General features: G+C 38.2%; 1 protein-coding gene across 9 annotated transcripts; it reads left to right on the plus strand.

Annotated features, from left to right (window-relative positions):
• The first annotated feature begins 98 nt into the window (after positions 1-98).
• Positions 99-25,914, plus strand: LOC106546252 (inner centromere protein). Of its 9 annotated transcripts, none has more exons than XM_087715399.1 (18): positions 99-171; positions 1,056-1,228; positions 5,331-5,501; positions 6,036-6,146; positions 9,564-10,312; positions 11,993-12,035; positions 13,120-13,153; positions 14,469-14,565; positions 16,687-16,738; positions 18,301-18,415; positions 18,499-18,633; positions 21,306-21,415; positions 21,502-21,622; positions 22,536-22,672; positions 22,863-22,977; positions 23,095-23,193; positions 24,337-24,487; positions 25,599-25,914. In XM_087715399.1, the coding sequence occupies exons 3-18, from the start codon at positions 5,374-5,376 to the stop codon at positions 25,802-25,804; spliced, it is 2,403 nt and encodes an 800-aa protein (XP_087571525.1). In that variant the 5' UTR covers positions 99-171; positions 1,056-1,228; positions 5,331-5,373; the 3' UTR covers positions 25,805-25,914. The 9 variants fall into 9 exon arrangements, with proteins under 9 accessions (XP_087571525.1, XP_087571586.1, XP_087571581.1 ...); XM_087715460.1 differs by having other exon boundaries at positions 23,098-23,193; XM_087715455.1 differs by having other exon boundaries at positions 22,539-22,672.
• The last annotated feature ends 553 nt before the right edge of the window (positions 25,915-26,467 follow it).

The following is a 26,467-nucleotide window of genomic DNA, read 5'->3' on the forward strand; positions in this document are numbered from 1 at the left end:
CATGTTGGCTAAGGAATTCTGGGAGTTGAAGTCCACAAGTCTTAAAGTTGCCGAGGTTGGAGACCGCCTAACTTAAAGGGGCTTCGAAGTCAGATCAAAACGACTGGCTTCGGGGGAGGAAGAAAAAACCAACAGATGTTATAAAACCTGCGCAGGAAGGAGTTCCAACTGGCGACTATACTCTCTACAATATCTTTAGGAAGCTGCTCGCTGATACCTTTCGAAGCGTTGAGCTCCCACGTCACATAACAAAAGAAGATGCACTTCGCTTGCTTTTGCCGGATTCCTGTTTTCGTTCGCACCCCTATCCCTTCTGGGAAAGTGGGTTTCTGTCGCTTTTTTCTCTGCGCACTTTCTCAATTAGATGTGGAAAGTGCAGATTTATTTTGAGAAGGGAGTCAGTTGCCGCTCCTTTTTTGTCTCATTAAATGGTTTTTCTTGGGCTGAACTAGGGGAGCAACGGCTTGAAAAACGAGCTGGGAGTGGCGGTGCTTATTGTAAGGGTTGTGGCAGCAGTAAGTCGTGGTTGAACTTTAAAAAGATAATATTCCTGGACTATAAATGAATTAGACTGAGGTGTGTTTTTTTACATGTAGTTGAAAGCAGGGAAAATTAACTTTCCTATTGTTGCCAAGCAGCCCTCTGGAATAATAGCTCCAGAGAGTCAACAGAAGTTGAATTCAACTTGCAATACAGGTAGTGCTCAACTTGAAACCACAATTGAGCCCAAAACTTCTGTTGCTAAGTGAGAGTTATGTTTCGCCGGGTTTTTTGACCTTTCTTGCCATAGTTGTTTGTAACACTATTGTTAAGTGAATCTGGCCTCCCCCACTAACTTAGCTTGTCAGAAGGGTGCAAAAGATTGGTCATATGGCCTGATACTGCAACCGTAATAAATGCCAAATTTTGTGCAAGTGACCATGGGGATGCTGCAACTGTTGTAAGCATGAAAAATGCTCATAGGTGACTTTTTTCAGTGCTGTTGTAACTTTGAATGGCACTAAACAAATGGTTGTAAGTCAAGGACTACCTGTAATTTTCCCTTATACCCAAAGCGCTTCTGAGCCTTTCTCCTGTCAAGGAGGACAAAGAGTGAAGAATCAAAGCGAGGACATGGCTGAAACGGGATCAAACTCCACATGTAAAACACAAAACTGCTGGAAACCCTGATGTGGCCATAAGAGCCTGACTGCAATCATGGTTGAGGAAGAAAGAACTTGTAGGCAAAGTAAGTCCAGTTTTTACTAGGTAAAAACCTTGGAAGTGGTTTCCATTGTGTTCATGAGGCTTATTTCAAAATGGATTTATAATGGATAGCAAAATGCCTAAGGAGATTCTCAGTTATCCAGGTCATGGTTGTCCCAAAGGTACTTTTCCAAGAGGCAATTGGACTTTTTTGTTTTTCTTTGAAGACATTTCGCTCCTCATCCAAGAAGTTTCTTCAGCTCTGACTGGATGGTGGGGAATAGAAGTACCATATTTTTCAGAATATAAGACGCACCTTCCCCCACCCCCATAAAAGAGCGTGGAAATGTTGGTGTTTCTTATACACTGAATACAGCCATTTTTGGCCTCTTGAAGCCCCACCCTCACATCCCATTTTTGTGAAAAATGGGCAAAAAAATGGGCAATTTTTTCCCCACCAAAACAGGGGTGTTTTTGCCTTCTCCCATCCCCCAGAAGCACTCTGCAGGCTTCACCAGGACTGGGGAAAGGGAAAAATGCCAGTTTTGGTGAAAAACGGGGGCGTACCCCAGTCCTGCTGAAGTCTGCAGAGTGCTCCTGGGGGCCAGGGAAGACAAAAACGTTTTTTTTCTTACTTACCTCTTTGAAATCTTGGTGTGTCTTATACACCAGAGCGTCTTATAGTCCGAAAAATACGGTATTTACATTCCTTGCAGACAGCAAACAGCCCTCTCTCAACTGGGAGAGAAGGATACAACGCAGTGGTGGGTTCCAGATCCTGTTGCAACCAGTACGGTTGCAACAGGGCCCGGCGTCCTCCACAAGAATGTGCGCGATGCACATATGCATCTTACCTTCAAGCAACACGTCTGCAAGCCTCCACAATGCTCCAGCTGCTTGGCGGAGCATTGCACAGGCACTGTACATGTGTATACGCGGAAGCGCCAAAAGCTTTAAAGACAGGTAAGGAGCACAGGCAGGCGGGTGGGCCCTACAGAGCACTGTACCGGAACGGTACCCGATGCTCTGGGCAGGCTCCGGTAAGCCCATACCAGCCTTCAACCCATCTATCTCAGTCTACAACAGTCCTTTCAACAGTTCCAAGAAGGCTCCATATCCATTTGCACTGCTCAGATGATCCTGAGGACACAGATAAACCTCCAAGGGGCCTCAATGACTCTCTAAAACAATGCAAATGACCAACTGTCTGCAAAGAATATAAAATCCTTCCATTCCCCACCATCCTGTCAGAGCTGAAGAAGATTCTTGGATGAGAAGCGAAGTCTTCAAAGAAAAACAAGAAAGTCCAGTTACCTCTTGAAAAAGCATCTCTGGGACTATTGGATAGTACTTCTTTTTTTGAGCCATAGTGCAAAAGTTTCATTGTTTCTGCTTTTGCCTTTCCTGTTTCTTAATTAGAAACACCATCTTTAAATCAAATCTATTAAAAGATTTCTTAACTTTTTGAATTCTGCATTATCAGCTACAACCATGTCACACACATTGTGTATATAACCAGAAATCTGACAGTACCTTTTCCGAGTAACACATACTATTTTCCCCCCTAGTAAAAGGCGGTTTGCCTTTTAATACGATTTATTAGTCGGAAAAGATGCTACGTGAATCTTGATATATATTTTTTTGCTACTGAAGACTAATGGATTAAATCTTGCCAAGAAAACTGTAGGAAGTAATGCAGGCAATCTCCAGGAGTCAAGGCTGGCTCGAAGCCACTGCACAGCTTTCCTGCAACGATTTTGTACTGCAATTAATGAGATTCCATTGGCTTTGCATTCCGCGCTTTGTCCCTCTGCATCCAGCAGGCGCCGTCGCAGTTCCTTTTCCTCCAGATGACGCGAAGCCTCTCCCTCGGAACCGCGCGGATGTGCGCCGGGGCGTTGTTCTTTCCCCTTACTCGGCCAATAGCAATCCCCGCCTTTAAAATCTCCGCTTCTGATTGGACCTCTGCAAGTGTGACGGTCTTTGAAATTTGTAGCGTGCGCCACATTTGGGACTGTTTTGCCGATGTTCCTGCCGCGCCCGTTGCTAGAAGAAAGGAAGGCTGGCGGTTCGCACGGATTTGTGCCCGGTCCGGAGGAAACGGGCTGCCCCTCCGTGGGAGCGGTGAATGAGCGAGCTTGCATGAAAAAAGGACGATAGGCGTCTGTCTGGTCGTCAGTCGGTGGGGACTGGTGGGTTTTATAGTGTTCAAGGTTTCATTTTGTTCTCGGTGGATTCAGCGGCGAGTAGAGTAACGGTCAATGTGGAGGGCAGTTCCGGGACATTATGCCCTCACAGCAGGGTTTCGGTTAGGAATAATAATCGTAGTCCAATATCGCTAGGAAACTTGAAGGGCGGGTTTTGAAAGGAGGCTGATATCTGAAGTCTGGATTTGCACGGTGAGTTTAATTTTGGTTGACGAAATAATCCGCTTTGCATTTGCATGATGCGCTGAACCATAAATTCGTAAAAGCCACGTAAACGGCTACTGCGACCCCAACCTGAATTGTAGACATGCTGTATAACCAAAATTACACTGAACCAAGTTTGCACGTGCAAATATCGCCTCTAGATCTAGCTTGGTTGGTTTTGTGCAAATACAGCCTCGGTGCTCTTATTCCACCCTAAATGTCTTTCCTTCCAAATGGTCTGTGACGTGGAGAAGAATATAAGGAAGTACCTGCTTCTGATGAGGGGATTAGCCCTGAAGGATGTTTTGATGGGTTCACTTTTAAGTTTTTGGCCAGGTTCTTTTGTCAGGATTGATACCTTGCAGAACACCACAGTATTATATTTAAAATTTCAACTACTAATGATTAGGGTTCCATACAGCTCAGCCAGTTCAGTCATATTTTGCTTCATTGGGACCTCTTGCATGATGAACTAGGTAGTTGCTGAAATCTCAAATCTGTGTTTTAAATATTGTATTGAAAAAGTTCGCTTGTGCTGTTTTTGAAGGTTTTTGTTTGGCTAGGCTTTTTGTTGATAATCTGTTCTTGTTTGAGCCGTTTGTAGTAAATTGCATTATTTGGTTTATAGATCGGGAAACCACCTGATTTGTAATATATAGCAAATGATGCCACATTAGTAAATTGTTAATGTCTCATAATTTTATCTTTTCTTACTTTATATTTGTGTCCTGCTGTAAACCAATTTTGGCAGCAAGATTAAACAATGAGTTATACCCGAGATTTTCAAGATCTGCAGATTTAGTTGTATCCTTGGGGGTTACAATCAATTTAGAAAGGTGATAGGGACACTTGAGGGAAAAGAAAGACCATGTGCAGTAAGAGAGAGCACTGTCAAAATGTATTCTGGAAAGTAAAATATTTGTTTTTTGGCCAATGAAAATAATAATTTCATTTGTTGCTGAAGCAGTCAATTTGTTTTAATGTTTTAAGAAGTTGCAATTCCACAGCATTTTGAAAACCCAAGTAAATTATACTGTGTGTATAATATATATATATACAGACAGACAGATAGATAGATAGAGATAGTAAATTAATATTAAATATTAATATTATAAAATTACAGTGGTATCTTGGTACTCCACTGCCTTGAAATTTGGTACTCAACACATATTGACATGAAAATGTTATCCTGATACTCATTGTTTGTTTGGTACTCAATGCACAAACTAGAACTTGTCATTGTCAAGCTACAATGTTTGTTGTTAGTTGCCTTGTGATTCACTATGTTATTGCTTATGGGGGGGAATTGTTTGGTATTCATTGTTTTTGATGCTCATCATGCATCCCAGAAGGAATTAACAGTACCAAGGTATCACTGTATATTTAAAATCGATGAATGTATTTGCAGACAGATTTTGGTTTTAAGGTTACTGCAGCTTGATATTTTTTGGGAAAAATAATATCAAAGATGAGTAAGTATTTTACAATTATTAGGGTTTATTTATTTTTAAGCATTTAAATGGCCACTTATCTAAGACTATGGGATTGCAGATAGTGAAGAACAAGGAAAAGAACGAATATAATATAATTAACCAAAATAAAACAAGCCTTTAAAGTTTTAAACAATAACATGATTGTAATTTGAGAAAAGGTTACTTTTTATAACTTTACATTGAAAAATGCAATTTACAGTATGTTAAAATGGTGATATTGCTTTTTTGTGACTTTATCCAGCAGTTGTTATTTATTGTGGTTTGCAAACTAAAATATATTGAAAATGCCGGATCTTATGGCATTAGAGGAGAAGACAAATAAAAAGCTCACAGAATTTATCCAGAATGTTCATGATAGAGATTTTGTATGGATGGATGAGATTCTCGAAGAAGCTATCAAGATGTTTAAGAGGTAAGAACTAACATGGTACTAAAAAAAGTGTGTGTGTGTTGGGGGGGGGGGTTCCTACCTATCCATACAAACAATAATAGCTCTCAGAAATTCTTCAATCTCAAATTCTTAATGTAAATCTTTATAAACAATAGGAGAAAATCATTGAATACAGGAAATAATTTTATCTATATTCAATTTAAACATATATAAAAGTAGGTAGTTTTAATCCTAGTCCTTTGTCCTAACTCCTAGTTATATTTGGTCCTTTGCTTCTTCTAATTTTCAAAAAAGGTGCTAACACTAAACCACACCAACCAACAGCCTTCATGGAAACAGATCTCCAAATGGCTCAATTGTTCAACCATGATAGTATGAATTGGGTGTTGTCGTTTTTTTAAGAAAATGATCAATCCTCCTTTACTAAACAAAACTGAACCTGAACAATTAGAGGTCAGAAAATTAGTAATCAGCAAATATCCTAGGAAAAATTGACAGGATTTTTAATAAAGGCACCTATCAAATATGATTAAATTGTTATTTCTTTTGTCAAAGGAGTAGCTTTGATGGAGAACCAGAATTGATGCCAAAAACCCCATCTCAAAAAAATCATAGTAGAAAGAAACGTTTTTCTTCTATTAAGAATGATCAACTTGCTACAAAAAGGTAGGATTTCTGTTTCATGTTTGACTCTATGCAAATATTTGGGTTATACATACAATTCCAGTTGATATTTGGATCCAGTCTACTTGAAGAACAGTCTCAGCCCGATGAGATTGACTTGCTCCACCCATGCCACCACAGGCGGCATCCTGTGGATCCCGTCAGATAAGGAATTTCAACTGGTGGGATCCAGGAGAAGAGCGTTCTCTACTGTGGCTCCAGCCCTTTGGAACATCTTACCCCCTGAGCCAATCCTTCAAGGCTTAAGATGTGGCTGGGCCAGATGGCTTGGGGACCCAGTGGGGGAACTTCACGTGAAGTGGTTGACTAATTAAAATCTAATCCCGTCTACCCACCTATCTATCCAACTCCCTCTTTTGACATCTTAATGATTTTATCAGTTGTGTTATTGATAATTTTAGTGGATTATTAAAAATGTTTTTATGTTGTAAGCCCCCCCCCCCCCCCCCGGAGTCTTTGGACACAAGGTGGGTGGCAAACAAATTGCACAATAAAAAATTGTAGAAAATGTTAGGATTGGGAATGAACTGAATAAATTTATCATTTGGGAATGGTTTACAAACTATATAAATTAAAGTACAAAACCATTTTTCATGGGACAGCTTATGGCTTACAAGGCATAAACACAGAACCTATGTTCATCTGTAAATAAGCATATTATGATCTCATAATTTATTAGATTCAATCCTTACTCTCAGATCCCTCTCCTGTCAGATACTAGGATGTGCTGTCCAGATGGATGGTGGGAACAGGAACAGAATCTTGGTGTACCTGTAAAAGTACCCATAGATAGAAATTTATTGTTGTTGGACAATTCAGAATATTCAGCATAATGGTATTCTAGGTGAGGTCTTTGATCCACTGAGTTGAAGTCTCCCTTTTACCTATGAGTTTTCAAGATTTGAATCTGCCTAAGATAACCTTGGACTGACATTTTGCCCTCCACTCATTGAATTCAGTTGTAACCAATTTGAAAGACGCTCGTCTGATGTACTAAAAGTTCTGCGGTGGGTTTTGGCTTCCATGAGCCAGAAGATCTTTGAAAGATCAGCATTTTGTTTTATTATCCCTGTCCTCTTTATAAATCTTGCAGAGCAATCAATCCTTTATCTTGATCACAAGGTGAGAAAATCAAGATAACTTAGAATTATATGGATTATAGACTCACAATGAAATGAGCTCATGTGTCATAGGAACAATAAGCCAAATAGATAGAATGCTTGGGAATGAGAAACAATTTGCCACAACCTCTGAAGAAAGACTTAGCAAACCTCTAGAGGCTAGTTTAGATCCTTGGAATGTTGAGCCTACTTGAGATGCATGGCCCATGAATTCAGCTTGGATTCTTGCATTGTCTGTGTTTTCTTTGGTTTGTAAGGAGCTTGAAACTCTATGCGCTCCTACATTGGCACAAAAATATGTGTTGAAAAGAAAAAACCCCTGAGAAGATGACATACCTACTTAGGCAAGTTAAGCGGCATACAAGTCTAATAAATAAATAGTACAACTTATGTCTCTTTACTGTTGTCTTGTTTCAGTTATACGGAATTGTTTCTTGAGTGTCAATGAAGCTGGTCATACATTAAAATATGCAAAATAAGTTGATAATTAAAGGCTGCATTCATCTCTTTTTAATACCGTAAAAGCACATGAAATACAATAACCCCGTTGAGCAAGAATCGCTGTATATAGAATAATAGCTTACTATAGGTTACTGTTAGACATAATTATTTAGAGGAAATGTGAACTGATTCTAAGGAAATCAACAGTCACAGAGGGGCTTTTAAAATATTTTTTGCTGCACTTAACTCACAAAAATCAAAATCAACCTCCCAGATAAGTGGTTTTCATTACCATTGTACAATAGCCAGTTTCCTTTAGGCAACAGATTTGAAAAGTAGTGTGCTTTGAATAAATAGGCCTTTCAAAATGATGCTTGGAATTATGATTCAAAGTTGCTGCCCAACTTTCATAGGGATATATTAAGAATTTTTTTTCTCCCGGCACATCTCCAATTCTGATTCAGCCAATTTTTGACTGTCTGTCTGTCTGTCTGTATGTATGTATGTATGTATGTATGTATGTATGTATTTAGTGTCACATTTATCAGCACAAATACAACATACATACATACATACATACATACATACATACATACATACATACATACATACATATAGTTAAGGACTTCAGAGTCTATGTCTATGGAGATTCTCAGTCATTCAGGTCATAGTTGTCCCAAAAGTGCTTTTTCAAGAGGCAACTGGACTTTCTGGTTTTTCTTTGAAGACATTTCACTTCTCATCCATGAAGTTTCTTCAGCTCTGAAGCTATGATAGTTTGACATTAGGTAACATTGGGTAGGACTGGGTGAATCTTTGAAGGAATGTTCAGCTTTGACAGATATTTGAATGAATAAATTATTTGAAAACGTCCTCAAAATATTGGGAATGCTTCTGAAGACAACTGAAAAACTGCATCTGTTACACAGTACTGATGCTAGATTACTAATCAAGGACATTTCAAAATTAATGCCCACCTTGAAGTTACCAGGCTTCAGTACTCCATTCAAAATTGTGGTTGTCACTTAGAAAGCCCTATATGGCATGGTATTCAGATATATCAAGGAGTGCCTTATGAATTATGAGTCTATTGGACAAGTCTGAACACGGAGGAAGAATTTATAACGATTTGAAATCGGGAATAGAAAACAGGTATTCTTGGTAGTAGTCCCTTTATATTATGGAAGACAACATGTTTGGCTCATGCTCACTTGTTCAGAAAGTTTCTTAAATCTTTTAGTGTACTCTTCATACCCAGATGATTTGTATATATTGTTTAATATATAATATTAAACAATATTATAAAGTGTTGTTTTTAATGCTTGGGATGATCTGTTTTTTGTTTGCTTCCTGTTCATTGCTTAGAGTTGCTCAGATTGGGACCATCTATATATTCTGAAATATAGCTAATATATTCAGTCTGATCACAGGGCATACAAAGGGTAATGACATGCCTTCTAAGCCCAGCTACTGACCTAAAAGGGAGGAAATTAGGAATTTGCAAACACTACTCAACATCAAAATTTGCTTTGACTTCCATTAGTCCTTCTTAAAGGAAGGCAACTTCTTGGAGCTCATTGATTAGGTAGAGTCTGCGTACTAGATTATGTAGAATTCTAAATGACTTTTATATTTATGATGTGATTAATTTCTTTAGAAATTACTGCTCAGTAAAATAGCGTTCACTATATTTTTTTCATTATAGTTCATTTTAGCAAACTGTGCCTTCTCCCAATTGTTTTTATTGTGTGAAAAAGTAAGTGGAGACTTGTTCTGCCTCACCCATATTAAGTGCTGGTTTTGGCATTGTGCACTGACAATATGTTTCTTTTGCCAGATCATCTAAAAGAAACAGTGCCCGGATCAGAGCTTCAAAGAGGATTTCCCAAAATGCTCAGCACAAAAAAGAATTAGAAATGCAGAAAGCTGAAGTAGAGAACACCTCTCCTTGTGTTCGTGTGACTAGATCAAAGGCTGCCAGGTCTTTAAGGTCTCTCTCCATTGCTGCTAATCCAGTTATTGCTTTAGCCAAAGGGAGGATACCTCTAGTAGAAATTAGTGCCAACGAGAGGCGCAGTGCAGAAGTGCAGGTGGAAAAAACGCCACCTCAAATAACAAAAGGTGCCTTAAGGCATACTTTGTCTCCATCACCTATAAAGAGAGCAGAACCCTTGTCTGAAAAGTCTGTGATCCTAATCCAAAACACTCCTGAGGAAAAACTAAAAAAAGAGGTGGGACGGACAGCATGTAAGTTGAAGATAGCAACTGTGTCTCTCTACAAAACTATTGAAAAAGAAGAGCCCAGCTCTGAAAAATTATGTCCACAGCAACAAGAAGATGAGCTGCTCTCTGAACTCAAAGGCACTTTGAATTTAAATGAATCGCCACACACACCTGTCCCTAAAGGAAGTCGTCGCTCAGTGCGCCGAAGCCTGATGGGCAGATCCTCCACAAGCTCTAGAGCCTCTCTGGTCAACAGATATTCGCTAAGCACCAAAAGGAAACAAATTGTCTTGAGACGCAGTAGCAGGACTGTATCCAAACAACAATCTATCCAGCAGGAATCTATACATACACAAAAAAACAGTAAGGTTTTTTTTTTCTTTTCAATTTTATAAGTTTCTTGGCCATCATTCCAAGTGTGGTCCTCTCAGAGGATATAATTCAAAATAAATGTCTCTATCAAACTATAAAAATACTGAACTTTAAAAAAAAAGTTTTACTGAACTTTTAAAGAAGTTCAATTTGTAAAAAAAAAAAGTTTATATGCAGTTTCAAACTAGATATGAGCCAGTTTGGTGTAGTGGTTAAGGCATCAGGGTAGAAACTATGAGACAATGAGTTCGAGTTCCATCTTATCTGGATAACTTGGACCAGTCAAACTCTCAGCCCTATGCAATGGCAAATCACTTCTGAAATCTAGCCAATGAAACTGAAGGAACTAGTCCAGATAGTTGTCCGGAGTCAAGGCTAACTCAAAAGCACATCCTTGATATAGTCAGTGGTGGGATTCAGCCAATTCACACCACGAATTGTTTGTTAACTTTATGAGCAGTTTGGTGAACTGGTTGTTGGAAGAAATCATTAGGGTAGAGAACCGGTTGTTAAATTATTTGAATCCCACCACTGGATATAGTTCTACTGAAAGTGTTTTAATACAGCATAGTTTATTTAAGGTGTAGGGTGTTTTCAAAACTCCCTTAAAGTATCCCTAGATGAAACTGATTTAATCAGTTTGGGGTTGCGCCAAAGAAAAGTCCCACATCCTAATATCCCTCTGCCGTACTGACCTTCATGAAGGCCTAGTAAATGAGCAAAATGAAAATTTCTTGTTATTGAATTTTGAAATATTTTTAGTGATGATGATAATTGTATTAAGTATTTATTGATTGTTTTATCATATATGCCACCAATCATATGTTTGTGAAATGGGTAGCTATATGTATTGGACAAATAAAGCACAGTTGAGTTAGCGTAATATAGCTGTTGCTGGTATTCTCAATGGAGAGGCATCTTAACAGGAGAAAGTTCATTCTTATAAACCACTTTTCTTTTAATATACAGATAGTCCTGAATTTACAACCACAATTGGGACTAGAATTTGTATCATAAATCATTGTTATCATAAATCAAGTCTGACCTGATTTTAGGACATTTTTTACAACAGTTGAAAAGTGAATTATAAGGTTGTTAAGTGAATCCAGTTTGTCAAATGGGTGGTTTTTTTGCTGGAAAACAGCAAGCAAAAAGGTTGCGAATTGTGACTGCAGAATGCTGCAACAGGTGTAAATATGACCCAGATGCCAAGTGCCTGAATTGTGAACATGTGATGGTGAGGCTGTTACCATGGTTGTAGATGCAAGTGATTTTCTCCAACTTTGAGCCATTGTTAAATGGTTGAAAGTCAAGGACCACCTTTAAAGTTGATCCTTAAAAAATATCAGAAACTAACTGGCAAAAGTAGTTAAAACTTTAAAAAGCCAATAAAAGAATATTTTAACAAATGAAAGAACATTCATAAGGGAAAGTAAAGTTCACTCAATAAACCTAACTCACATTTCTGGTTTGAAAAAAAAATGATCTCAGATAGAATATCCTAAAATTTGTTAAACAGGTTTCATGTACTTCAAACCCAGACTAATTCAGTTAGTTACTTTTTGACCTGGGTGCTGCTAAAAGTGCAATAGAAAAAAGATATATTTGTAGTTGTGTTTTATTTTAATGATCTAGCTTATGTCGGGAATAAAATGTTATTTACACTTTCAGCTATTACAGAAAAGTTTCTGGTTAAAGAAAGTACTGAATCCAGGTAAGCTTATTTCAGTCAGAGGTTTTGTGAAAGTAATACATTTTTGATTGAAGACAGCTACTGTACTTTAATATGGATTGTCTTTGATAAGCAGTTAATTTTATTTTAATCATTTTGATTCATTTATTACATGGCATCAAACCAATACTCTGGCATAAGCAAAAGTAAATAAAAATAAATACTAGATCAACAAAAGAAAAAATTGGTGGAAACTATCTCTTGCCCAAAAGCAAGTCATTTCTATTTTCCTTATGTAGAGTGACTGGAAAAAAGGAACAAGATATTTGAATACTGCCTGTGGTAATTAGAACTTGCTTTTCACACACAGCAGTCTTTCAAATTCTTTCACTTTCTTAGCTCTTCTACAATACAATCTACTTATCAAAATAGATTCTTCTGCATTCTTGTGTGGCACTTAATTATTCTCCATGAAGCCTAATGTATAGTGATGTATGTCAGTGAGGTCTGGAACACCCTACCTAGGTCACTTTGGTCTACTTCTGGTTTGGAATCTTAAACTGACAACCTCTGGGAAAAAACACAATCTGGATAGAGGAAAGTTTTTGCACAGACTAGAGCAGTGATGGCTAACCTTTTTGTCATCACTTGCTGAAAGCGTATGTGCACGCATGCCCACACCCATAATGCAATGTGCACACGACACCACTCTGTGGGGCCCGCTGTCCTGAGCATGTAACTCCTCCCGCGCATCCTCATGCCCCATTTCGGGTCTAGCAGGCTTCCCTTCAACCTCCTGGGATAAAAAAATGGGGCGGGGGGGTGTTGCATGCCTCCACGCATGTATGTGCATCTCATGCGGCTTGTGCATGCATGGCAGAGACCCGAAAATCAACTGGCCGGTGGGAGGCGCGCACAAATGCACGATAGAGCTGGCTGGGGCAACGGCTTGCATGCCCGCAGAAAAGGCTCCATGTGCCACTGGTTCACCATCACCGGACTAGAGAGTAACAGAACTCTAGAATCTGTGAGCTTTGCGCAGTCTTTATTAAAATCTTGCTATGAAAAATAAATCTGTAGTTAATCGATATTATATATATATATATGTTCTTTTTTCCTCTCATAGAGCAACATTAGATTCTATGTCTCATTCTCAGAAGGTAAGTTAAAATAGATGTTTATAAAAGCATGTTGATGTAAATAGAATATCCCTTTATAAAGTATTAATCAGCCACTTTGATTGAATGTATGGCTATTTCTAAAGCTGACTCTAACTCTGTATGTGTGCTTATATTTGAATGGGAGGGATTTGCTGTCATTAACAAACATTGCAAAGGATCTCTTTTGAATGCTTCACTATGTCCTTCTGTCTACTGGAATTGCATTTTGGAATGTCAACTGGATAATTTCTAACTGATCAGATCTCTCTCTCTCTCTCTCACTCACTCACTCACTCACACTCTCTCTCTCTCTCTCTCTCTCACACACACACACACACACAATATTTTCTGTCCCCAGGATAAAGATACATCTGTAATACTACTGGGACTATTCACTGTCTCATATCAGAGCACATGTTAAATTTCAGGTAGCTGTCGGTCTATAAATTTTCTTAGTGTTTCCAAAGGAAACAATGACTTCATCGTTAAATGGCAGAAGTTTGCCTTTTTTATGGTTGGTACCATATAATTGCTTATTAAATTTATACTTTCCTACATCATACCACATTTGTGAGCTTGTACTATGGGAAAATTCGTATGCAATTTACCCTTGGCCAAATGTAATTCTTCCTTGCGTAATGTGACTGACACTATAAAGCAGTCTGCCAAGCCTTGAACATTTGGGGTCTCGGAAGTAGGAACCTATGAGTGTGTATTATAGTATTCATAATAATGGAGAGTTGCATAATCTCTTATACAAACTGGTACAATAAAAACAACTGTTCATATTTGGAGCTTCACATTCCTAAGTTCTTTTACTATTTTTTTAGTTTGTTTTTGTTTTAATCCTTTACTATTTTAGCAGTTTGTATTAAAGTGACATGAATGTCATATTTGTGACTGTCTGTAACTAAAAAGCTCTTTATTAATCTTTATTGTCACAAAGGTCATTGAGCTAGACTAGAGATAGATCCTGAAAGAATATACAAATTATATCTTGGGAGCCTTATGATTCTTGCTAATGTCAGATCATCTGGAAAGCAAACATTTCTGAATCTGCCAAACTTAACCCGCAGTAAAAAAAATCTGGCCCATTTCTGTGCTTGATATTTCTCAACCTGGCATTGGACTTTAGTTTAATTACACTTATAAAATAAGAATTCTCTGTCACTTAAGCCTTATTGATTTCAGTGGATGAAACATTTCAATAAAAGAAATTATATTACTACATTCGGAAGCATCTTAACTCAGTCAACTAATAATTCTATGTGATTTGCTTGTAAAGCAATTAACAATATGATTACCTTTATCATAGGTTGATGAAAATCTCAACAAATCCCTTTATTCTAATAAGACTGGTATGCAAGAGACTCCCCGATCCGAAGAAAAACAGCATAAAGGAGAAAGCGAAGGTCAGTATATTGGCTATAGCAAAAATAGCCAACTTTGAAGCACACCTTCAAAGGAATACAAAGCTTTAACCATATTTATTCAGTACTAATCCAGTTATTTGAGGGCAGTAATAGTTTTAATAAGGGTTTTCTTTTTGAGGGGAGGAGAATCGGCTCTCTTCCATTGGTGATCAAATTTGATTTATACCTGGCATTTTTGCTTGTGAAGTAAAGCACCTAATAAAAAAGTAAAGCCAAAGCAATATAAAGAGCTAATACAAATTATAATTAGCAATGTCACTCATGCCTTAGCCTTTCTGGAGTACTGCAGTATCTTCTTCATGAAGCTGCGCTTGAAGATGACTTTAACTAAAATTGTTCCAGAATATAGCTGTTTATGCAGCATGGGTGCCTCTGTAACAGTACATCTCAGAACATGGCTGCCTGTAATGCCTTTCATGGTGCGTCAGCTGGATATTTGTCTATTTCTAGTTATCTTCGCCATCTTTTAAAACTAGAGTTCCTGTGCTCAGGGTTGGATCAATTAAACATCATCACCTTATGGGACCCAGGAAGCATACTTTTTGTGTTTTCCCTATCAAGCAGCCTTCACCTTGAAATGTGTTTTGCTCTATTGGCCTTTAAGGAGGTCTAGAGCTGTGGTTCTCAACCTTCCCAATGCCACGACCCTTTAATACAGTTCCTCATGTTGTGGTGATCCCCAACCATGAAATTGGTGTCTCGGTTCCTAAAACCATCGAAAATATTTGTTTTCCGATGGTCCTAGGCGACCCCCCGTGAAAGGGTCATGACCCACAGGTTGAGAACCGCTGGTCTAGAACATCTACTTTACCCCCAAGTGCTGGCCCAGTTATAACTAGATGAGTTTTATGTGTCTAGACCTCAGTATAGTGTGCTTTAGTCTGCTATGTTTTATATTATTTTGTTTTCCTTTTTATTTTAAGGAAATATTTTAAATTTTTAACTCCTATTGGCTGCTGAGAGTTACCTGATAGGTGGGCAGCCATATATATTGAATACATATCTTTATTGTATTTTAATAGCAGAATAGTCAGATTTAAGCAAGGAAAATAAGGGCAAAAATGTGATCACAAGGTTTCTGGAAGATGACTCAGTTCTTTTTCTTCTAACTCCCTCTCCTCACCCCCAGGTATTTCTCACTAGATTAAACATGTTCAACTTCACCCTTTCCCATGTTGCTCCTGCGTTGTTAATGGACTAGTTAGGAGTCTGACTTATGGGTCCTTGGTCTAAAAACCTGTGCATCATTTATATTAGTGTGTCAACCTTTTACTTAAAGAGTGTTAATTCTTTTTTTTCTTTTTACCAAGAAGCTGACTGTCCAAACTTGAGTTGCTACTCTCTTGACTTTATACCTATCATATTGGGGTTGCAACAATCCTGAATCATATCTCTAAAACTTTGCTATCTAATGATCATTTGGATTTTTGCTGCTTAGATAAAGTGAGGCCCAGGTCTTGACTTCAGTTCTAGTGCCACCCCGGCACCCAAAAAGGCCACCTTGTGCTGTTCCCTGTGGCATTTGAGCCTTTGGGATTGGTACTATTGCCTCAAGACTAAGCACACCCCAGAAGCTAATGTGCATCCCTTGCCTTCTGGTGTTGTTGCCTTTCTGTTAGCCAGCTCTGCAACCTATTCAGGCCTGTTCCTGGACGAATGAAATCTATGCTCTTGAAGTGGCTTTGGTAAATGCTCTTCCATGACCTCTGCAATCTCAGACCATTCTTAAGTATCCCTCAACACCCCCCCCCCATCCTTTTCCTGATTATGGAGGCACCCAAGGCCATTTGAGAGCACACCCCATTCTTGTGCAGCCTCCAGAAATCACAGAAGAATGGGCATTTTGAGAATAGTTGGTGAGTGTTGGTGAATGCTAGTGTCTCACTCAAAATATTGTGGCATGTCACCTTTGATGGCACGTAATGGGTTTGTCATCATTTGCTTTCCACTAAAGAACTGCTATTTTCTATAAAAATAACCTGTAATCTGAATATTCTGCCCTATAATTGTCTACTTACTTGTTTGCTGATGAAATAATTTTGCCTCTGCTTAATTTGGTCAATCCTTGAATGCTCATCCTCTATTTTTCTTTATATGCAGATGAGAGCTCTGAAATGAGTGATGCGTTACAAAAGCAGCCTCTGAGTGCCCGGTATGTTTCTTTACCTCTTTTTGACAAAAGCTATGAAACACTGATCGAGGGAGATGGAGGAAACTAAGAAAGGAAACCTCTCTACTTTGTTCTTTGAGTATAGAAGGTAGCCAGGGTCAGTAAGGATAGCTGAAAATGCAAAGGATCTGCAAATTTTAATACTAAAAGTAAAAAAGTAAACTGGAAAAAATGGGATTAAATTTAAAAAAAACAAGGCAAAAGTAATTACAATAGGTAAAGCAACCAGCCTTAGAATTGACAATGAAGATACTGAAATAGATAGCTTTTTCCTTTCAGGATCAATCATTTCAACAGTAAAGACAAGCAGTCAAGAAATACATTGAAGACTAGCACTCGGTAGAGTAGCCATAAAGACTTTGAAAAAGACAAAAGTTGTACTACTAAGGATGGTGAAAGAGGATGACCAGCAGCAAGAAGGATGGATTCAGTTACAGTAGTGATGAGTGCACCATTGGGACATTTGAAAGGAGAGGTTAGAGATAGATTGCCATGAACTGGTTGCTAGGAGTTAAAAACAACTTTATGATGATCACGATAAGGTTTAACTCTTTGTAGCTAATTGCAGGGAACTGTGTGATCTAATATCAAAGGCTATATTCCTTCCCAGTTCTTCTGTTTGCTCAGAACAAATGCAAATCTCTTCCCCAAATCTTTCAAGGATTTTGAAACTTCTCTGCTTTTAGAGTATTGTAATCTTAAATTGTATAGGAAAAAAGGCTGCACAGTTTCTTTCTGTTTTCCTTGCCTCTGTTTCTCACAGCACCCCCAGTGAAGTGTATGATGTAGCAAACCCACAAAGAAGAAAGCTCAGCAGGTCCAACTCACAGGACAAAAAAGAGTCATTGGTTTCAGGCCAAGCTATTGAGGGAATTCCTGCTGCTAGTCTTCCCAGCCATCTGCACAAATACTAACTAAGAAATGCTCAGCAGAAGTTTCCCACAGAGCAATCCCTCCAGGGATTCAGTGGAATCTTTTACCAGCTTCCTGCCAAAATAATCCAGTGGTGCCTCTATGTACCCCCTGCCAAGGTGGGCTTCATGTAGTTTTTTCAGATGTCAGTGCTCCACATCTCTCAGTATACACTATCTTTGCTTAATGCTGATGATAATATTTAATAAACTCTGCAGGCTATTCTTCAAAAGTCCAAAGTGGACTTTTCTTTTCTCTGGAATATCAAGAGAATGTTTGTGGAAAAAAGAAAAATAATTCCCTAACACCTTAGCATTTAATTTTGCTGTAGTATATGGTAAGCTTAGTAAACTGATCAGCTGCTAAAGTGATAATAATCTTACAAAGACTCTGTATCCTTTCTCCTGTCTGTGTCTCAGATTTTAGATTAAGGGGTTTTAGATCCAGTTTTAAATCCTAACTAGCTGATCTTGGACCTCATTAAATAGTTACCAAGCAGCCATGTTGCCCCTGAGTCATTTGTGAGTTTGAAAGCTACAAGATATAAAATTCTATGTTTCCCACCTGTAACCGAGACAAGGAAATGTTAGGGCTGAGTCACAATGTCCAATGAGCCCTTTATAATCTTGCAGGAGAAAGCCAAGCTATAAGAGAGCAATTCGTGATAGAGATGATGGACAGCACACAGAAGATGAGCTCTCTCCACCAAGAAAAAAGACTCTATCTCCTCAATGTCCTGCCAGCAAGGTAAGATAAGCATTATATCCCTGAAAACACACCCAGGACAAAGGATTGACCTCCATGGATTGATAATATTCTGGGTTTTTCAGGTTGTGCGTCCTTTGAAAACGTTCTTGCACACAGTGCAGAAGAACCAAATGCTGATGACTCCTGCCTCTGTAAATCAAAAAAACACAATAAAATCATTTCTCAGGCAGAACACTCCTCTCCGCTTCACTCCCAAGGTAATTCAAAGTACTCTGTATTTAATGACAAAAAAGAGGAGAGGGCTTCTGGATTGATGGTGGAAGTTGCCCCTCCTCAAAAGTATAAACATCAAAATGTTCAAGTTTTTAGTCTTGTTACTAAGTTTAGCTAAGAACATATAGTCTTTCATTGCCTTTATTCTGCTTGTTAACCAAGGAGTTTACACAAATGTTCAGTTTGAAAGCCCCTGCTTGAAGCTCTTTGGGTTCAAATAGCTAAAAGCTTTGAAGTACTGTACGATTATATTCAGTTTACTTGAGCTAGTAAAAGAGAGCAAGGTTGAAAAGCAAGAATGTGAACAATTGATTAAAGAAACAAGGTTTAAGAAGGGTCAGGGTAAGCAACCTCTGAACAGGTGAAATTGCACTAATGACAGCAAGAAAGTCTATAGGTAAAGGGCTAAAGAGATTGAAAGGCAAGCATGTGGTTTGGGAGAGGCATTGTTTTGAAATTCTGAGCAATGTCTAGATTTAACTCTGTTAAACTGAAAGCTCAATAATTTTGCCTCATGTATCAAAGCCTTTAAGTTCAGTATTCCCATATGAGCTTCTGGCAGATAGTTCAATCCTTTGTTGCTCCTTGGGTTAAATATCCCAGCAGGTTGCTCTTATTGATTCTAATTCAGTTGGAATTAACGAAATATGTAGTAGGGCAGGATTCTATATGAGGTTGTATTTCAGCCCTATTGCGGACAATATACAGATATTGAAAATACATTATAACACCCAAATATATTTATTAATCATTTCTCAATCTTTTCTTTACACAGGGAGGGTTTGTTGTAAGTAGCAAGAATGCTTTTACAGTAGGTGCATTTGTGCGTAATTAACCCAGTGTGTATTATCCAAAGCTGCCCTAACTTGCATAGAGATCTTTTTAAGGGAAGCCCAGCATGTATTTAGTGTTTTTCAACTAAATTCTACTAAAAAGTAGATAGTGCATATGCATTATTAGAATTGTACTGTTTATTGTGATAGCCTTCAATATTTCAGAATATTGTACATTATTTCAATTAATTCTGTCTCCAATTAGATCAATTTTTCAAGCTAAGAAAGTGCAACAAAAAAGCTATTTAGGCTACCTTTGGATCACTTCATGTATATTGTTAATAATGCAGCTGCTTTTAAGGTGTGCAATGTGAAGTGTAAATAAAATATAACATTCATGCTGACATACTTAGTATATTTGTACAAGTAGTCTGTGTTTAATGACTGCCTTGTTTAGCAACTGCAATTAAAATGGTGATAAAAAAAATAACTTTATGAACAATCCTCACATTTGCAACATTGGCAGGACAGCAAAGCAAAGGAAAACTGAAGTAAAATGATGAAGCAGAGTTGTAGTTTCACTTAGTAATCCCTTTGCCTAACTGCCTAGTTGTTTCCAAAAGCAAAATGGCTGCCTTTGGGGGAAGGAGATATCCTCTGAAGAGCAGCGGAAATCTCAGGTCCCAAAGACCTTGAGTGGAAGAGAACTGGTCCAGCAGGCATAAGTTGAGGGCTACCTGTAAAGGGTGATAAAATCTAAGTATGTCATATGTTTAAAGTATTATCAAAATAGTTTTGTTTTAAATCCCGAGTCCTGATTCTTTTTAATGCCAATTGCTTGAAAATTTCAGGAATTTGTAGAGGCAGTGAACACGACTTACAGGAGCAAAGTTGGGCTTGCAAAGAACTACTTAAGCTCTTACATTGCCTCCCCACCCTTTGAAAATTCTGAGTAATTGGCACCATTATTTTGTATACACAGAAAACATTCTGTTTCTTAAGTAAGGTTGAGTAGAACTATGGAACATCCTACCTCCCCCCCTCCCCCCCCGATCTCACTAATCCAGTTGTCTTTGTGTTGACTCAGAAATATTTAAGAATATCTACTGTATTTTTCGGAGTATAAGGCGCACCTTTTTCCCTCAAGAAAGAGGCTGAAAATCTGGATGTGTCTTATACACTAAATACAGCATTTTTTGCCTCCCAAAACCCTGCTCCCTTTACCAAAATGGCCGTGCAGAGCCTTTAGGGGCCTTGCAGAGTGCTCCTGGGGGCTGGGGAAGGCAGAAATGAGTGAAAAACAGGCCATTTTTTGCTCAATTCCCCCCCCCCCCAAGTCCCCAGGAGCACTGTATAAACCTCCTAAAGGCTGTGCATGCCATTTTTTAACAAAAATGGCTAATTCCCCCCCCCCCCCCCGGAGCACTCTACAAGCTTCCTAAAGGCTATCCACCCCCCCTTTTTTTTGAAGAAAAGGGGGGCATTTTGCAAAAAAACTGGCCATTTTAGGGAGGTCTGCAGAGTTCAAAAACTTTTTAAATTCGCCTCTTCAAAATTGGTGCGTCTTATACTGCAAAAAAAATATTTCTGCTAGTCTATTTCAGAAAGGTTTTAGCAACCTAAATAAACAGCTGGAACTTCATGGTCTAGGGAAAAAAATCTTGATTCCCTCAGAAACTTTCCATCTTCCAAATAGGGTGGTTTATTTAGTTTCTAAATCCATAGCAGTTTTAAATGTGTTCGCTAGAGTAGAGAGGTTAGCTATTATTTTTTGCTAAAACCACAATTCTGCTTTCGAGCTTTCACCTCAGGGAGTTGCAATAAAAATGGATGCAGCTTTTCATAAGACCCTAAGATGAGCTTCTTCCCTCTCTTCTATCTAGGAAAAAGAGAGACAGCGGTTAGAGACCATGAGGAAGAAAGAAGAGGCTGAGCAACAAAGAAAAAGGAAAATGGAGGAGGAAAAGAAACGGCGATTAGAGGAAATGAAACGGTGTGGATTTGAGTCCTGGCTCCCCCTTTTGTAATCTCTCTCCATCTTTTTGACTTTCTTCTAACTGGTCTCCTGTGTGCCCTCAGTAAACGTGAAGAGCGCCTACGAAAGGTGTTGCAGGTTCGGGAGCGAGTAGAGCAGCTAGAGGAAGAAAAGAAAAAACGACTTGAACAAAAGATGGCTCAACATGAAGGGAAGAATGAGAAGGTAAATGCAGATGGGATCTCTACATAGTATCTAGCTGTAAGATAATGCTAGCACTGAATATTCTACTAAAGTCAAATGAGATAGTTAAAATTATGTTCTTATCCTCTCAGCTCAGAACTACTACTAGTCTTTATACCACATTACTATTTATACTAGATTTTTCAGACTTGTGCAAAGAAAACACCAATTTTTAGCTTTTATTTCCTTTTTTAAAAAAAAAACAACCTTGCTTTTTAATCTGTAACAAAAGAGATAAAGTAGATAATCCAATACAATAATAAATGATAATGCAAAGAATAATAGTAATAATAAAACTAAACCTTAGAAAGAACAGTAATAAAAACAAAAAACATATACATAGAGCAATGAAATCAACTCATAAATAATAAATTAAACCTTGACCACACAGAATCATGTTTATCAGATTTCTCACAGCATTGATGGGAAGTAAATTCATCTGTAGAAACTTTTAACTCGGATACAACAGAAGAACTTCTGAGTTACTGCTGTTCCCATGCAGAATAAATTCGTGTTTTTATACTTCAGTAGGTTCCAAATTTTTCGGAATATAATTCCACACCATATTCATATTTTGGACTTTGCTCTTTTCTAAGCCCCTGCTTTACAACTCTAGAGGCTCCCTTCCATGTATAGATCATAAGATCCTTTTATAGTTCATACTTCACTACTTACTTTAACACTTTCCTACTAACATGTTAATAGAATTGTTTTCTAATAATCTGAGATGAGGAATACACTAAAACTGTAGAAAAACAAAGCATAGTCTTCCCCATTTTTTCTCAAAGCTGGAAACAAAACTCTCCTAAGTGTGTGTGGCATAGTCCTATGCACTGCAGCCCTCCATGATGCAAATATTGTTTATCCAGTTGGCATAATGTATTATCTGATGCAGAAGAAAAGAGAGGAAGAACAGGAAAGAGCAAGAAAGATCGCGGAACAACACAAGGCTGAGCTGGAAAGAGAAAAAGAACTGTCTGCTAAGAGAGAACTGGAGAAGAAGCAAGAGCAGGAAAAGATCCAGGCACAGCGGTAAGAAAGAGCATCTGAGCATCCTTTCATGAATTCCCATAAAAGTAGGCATGGGAAGGCTTCTGAGGTGCACAAATATATGATTAGGGTACCTGGCAGCATAGCTAGGATTGCCATGTGGTTTGAGTTAATGATGAAAAGTTTGATTGCTTTTCTCTTTAGGTGGTAAATGTTGCGTGTTTTCTTACAGGAAGCATGAACAGCAAGAAAAAGAAAAGGCTGCACGCTTGCAGAGAGAGGTTTTGCAAGCAGCTAAAGAAAAAGAGAGGCTCAAGAAAGAAATGGAAGAAAAAGAGCGGAAGTTGGTAAGGGATTCCTACATCTCTGAATGTCTTCTGTTATGTTTGCCCTCCATCCACCTCATCTGGATCTTGTGGAGCAACAGCAATGACCTTTCTCAATATTGTATGGTTTCTTTTTAGCAGGAGCAACGGAAGCAAGAAGAGGAACTATTGAAAACAACTTCAGAGGCTCAGGCAAAGATTGCTAATAAGCAACTGAATGTAACCATAACTATTGAGGTAACCTCAGAATTACCCTGAATAATTAGCAAAATGTAACAATAACCCTAAATACAGTATATGGTCTTAAAGATTATATTGGAAAGCAGGTTACCTCTAGCAGTCTTTTAAGATTTAAAGTATAGAACTATTTTAGTAATGCCAAATAGAATTCCAACTTTTCTATTATTGAATAGAAACATCTCTTTGTATACACTTTTTCTGCTGGGAATTGTAGCTTGGCAGCATCTGGAGAGTCAGTCACTTTTTATTGTTGTTGTATTTAAAAGTATAACTCCCATCTTACAACAAACTGAGTGGCCTCCAAATAATTATTCTACAATTAACACAATCTGGCACTGAATAAATCAGAATAAAATAGCCTTGTTCCTAAAAATAACAAATAAAAACATTGGTCTATTTTATTGCTCTATGTCATTTTAATATCAAATCTGCTTCTCCCATCACTCCTCCCCCTATGTGTATGTTGTGTTGGGGGAGGCAGTTTAGTGTGTGTCTGCATGTATCTGAGACATCCTTTCACAGATTTGGAAAAAGTTGAAAGTATCAGAAGTTAAAATCTAAGGAAGAAAATAAACAAGTTAGAAAGACAAATGTGGATTTATACATTGTATTTTTTTTAAAAAAAACACTGCTTCCTAGAGCTTATTGTTGGAAAAATAAGGCTATTCTAATTTATTTTTTCTTGAAATAGAAAGGAACTTTGGATTTTTGGGTTATGCTTAACCACAAATGTCCAAAACTACTTAAAAGGAAGGGAGGGTACAGCTCAGACAATTAGGATCTACTGCTGCCATTGTTGGACAGAGTTTATTTGGAAATGTGGATGAATAAGTTATGTGGGTTACTCTTCTGTGAAACAGTGGGAAACTACTACCAGATATTCTCTAGTACAGCGGTTCTCAACGACCCTTTCACAGGGGTCGCCTAAGACCATCGGAAAACACATATTTTTGATAGTCTTAGGAACCAAGACACTGCTCCTCTATAGTTGGGGGTCACCACAACAAGAGGAACTGTATTAAAGGGTCGCGGCATTGGGAAGGTTGAAAACCACTGCTCTAGTATGTGCTGCAACTCTTTTAGTAATTCCAGGATCCAGTTCCAGTGACTTGATTTTGCTGCTCACATTCTTTTTTCTAGAACTCACCTAACTGTGATTCATATCCAATGACACCTCAAGGCCCCAAACAACCCAAGATTGATCTAAATAATTATGGAATGGATTTGAACAGTGATGATTCAACAGATGATGAGAGTCAGCCCCGCAAAACCATCCCTACTTGGGCTTCTGGTACGTTGAAACCCATTTGTGTTTCTTTGAGTCACATTATAGCTAAGCACTCCCTTAGATCTCCTTAATCCAGTGTTCTGCAGATGTATGGAAAGTGCAGCTTCTAGAATTGCTAAGAATTCAGAGAGACAAAATAGTAACATGCAAGGAGGATGCTAGGTTGTGAAAGCCTTCCCAGGATTTTATGGCAATGTAGCATAGAGTATGGTAGTTCACCTTAACATGCTTTTAAAAATTGGCAGACAGGTTTACAGAAAACATCTTTATCCTGCATCATTAGCCTTGAGTGCTAAACAGAACATCTGTACTCAGAAGCTGTGTAAGGAGCCAATAGTACTTTGAAAGAGTGAGTGAGGTGCTGGGCTAGTTTTTACCCAGTGTAACTATTTCGGTAGTCTAATAAGATATTCAAGCATCTTCTAAACATGCTTGCTTAAAAACAAACCAGAGCTTAATGCAACATGGAATTGTATTTCTTCTAAAGATCTGGGCTCCTAAAAAGGTGGAAATGCTGTGTAATGTGATAGTATGGTATTCATGATGTATCTGAAGACTTGACATAGTCTTTTAAATGGTGGTTTATCAGTTTGGTCTTTATGTATATTTTGTGAATATACTTTAAAAAGGTGATATAAAGCAGAATTTCTATTTCCTGCTGGTTTGACAATGGTGACTTTTTAATTTTTAATATAGAGAAAATACTTTACAGAAATAGCATAAATACATTTCAAATAATTTACAATTACAGTTGTATATAGGATGTTCATCTCTCTTATGGGCCAAATCTTTTAAGTATATTTTGACAGGCAGATTTCACCACTTCTAGCCAGAATCTATAATGATTTAAAAATATTTCAGGAAAGAAATGCTTTGCTAACAAAATCAACATCAATTCTAATTTCAGTCTTGCTTTTTTTCCATTTTGTGTTCATAATTGTTGCTACTGTCTTTTGTGTGAATTGGAATTATGAGGGGAAAAGACCATTTCCTTTGAGATTGGGGAAAATGTATCCTTTCTTCCTTGGGAATCCTTGCTGTCCATTTTAAGAACTGAAACCTCACAATACAAGCTACCAATGGCAGTCAATATGTCTGTTCTTCCCTCCCTTAGGAAGTCAACTAAGCCAAGCAATCTTGCATCAATATTTTAACCCACCAGACACCAAAGCACTCTTTGGAGTGGTGAAGAGTCCCAAGTTGGAAGAAATCTTTGATAAGAGCAAGCCACGTTATTTCAAGCGCACAAGCTCTGCAGTGTGGAATTCCCCACCTTTCCAAGGGGGCAAAACTCTGTCTTCTGCCTTCAAGAGGTTTTAATGCCTGTCTAATATGTGTCTGGTTATGGTTTTCAAAGGAGAAAATGAATTGCTTTTTTAATAATGTTGTACACTCTTTTATCCATATTAATAAAGTTATAATGAAGTTGCTGTCTTTGCTCACAGTGCCGAAGTGACTTGCTAGGATTGGTAACAATATTAGAATCACCCTATGGTTACGTATGGCAGCTATTGGAAACCTTTGTGCAGAGTAAGGGAGGGGGAAGAGAGAGAGAGCGGGGATGATAGACATGGGAGCAGGGGGACAAAAGGTCCCTCTCAATGGCTCCTTGTCAGAAAAACGCTTCAGGGCAAAGTCCCAGGATTGCTGACAGGGCGGGAAAGAGGAGCGCATGGGAGAGGGCAGGAGTGATGGGCATGGGAGTAGGGGGGGAAAGACACCCCCCCCCCCCCCAATGGCTCTGTCAGACAAATGCTTTGATGTCTATAAATGCCCGGGCAACACCAGGTCATCAGCTAGTACATAATAAAATAGTAAATTTTCCAGTACCTTGACTCTGGTTAGAATTTTCAGCTGAGAAAAAACATGAAAAGAAACCTGGGTAATACATCCTAGCAGCTGGAGTTTAGTCTCTGAATAGTAAAACACAATCTTACAACCTTGTTCAAAAATGTGCCTGCTACAATGAAGATAAAGCCTAGC

The sequence above is a fragment of the Thamnophis sirtalis genome, unplaced genomic scaffold (assembly GCF_051295495.1).
Source record: "Thamnophis sirtalis isolate CommonGarterSnake01/CBP01778 unplaced genomic scaffold, rThaSir2_p1.2 scaffold_1, whole genome shotgun sequence".
In the NCBI taxonomy this organism is placed as follows: Eukaryota; Metazoa; Chordata; class Lepidosauria; order Squamata; family Natricidae; genus Thamnophis; species Thamnophis sirtalis.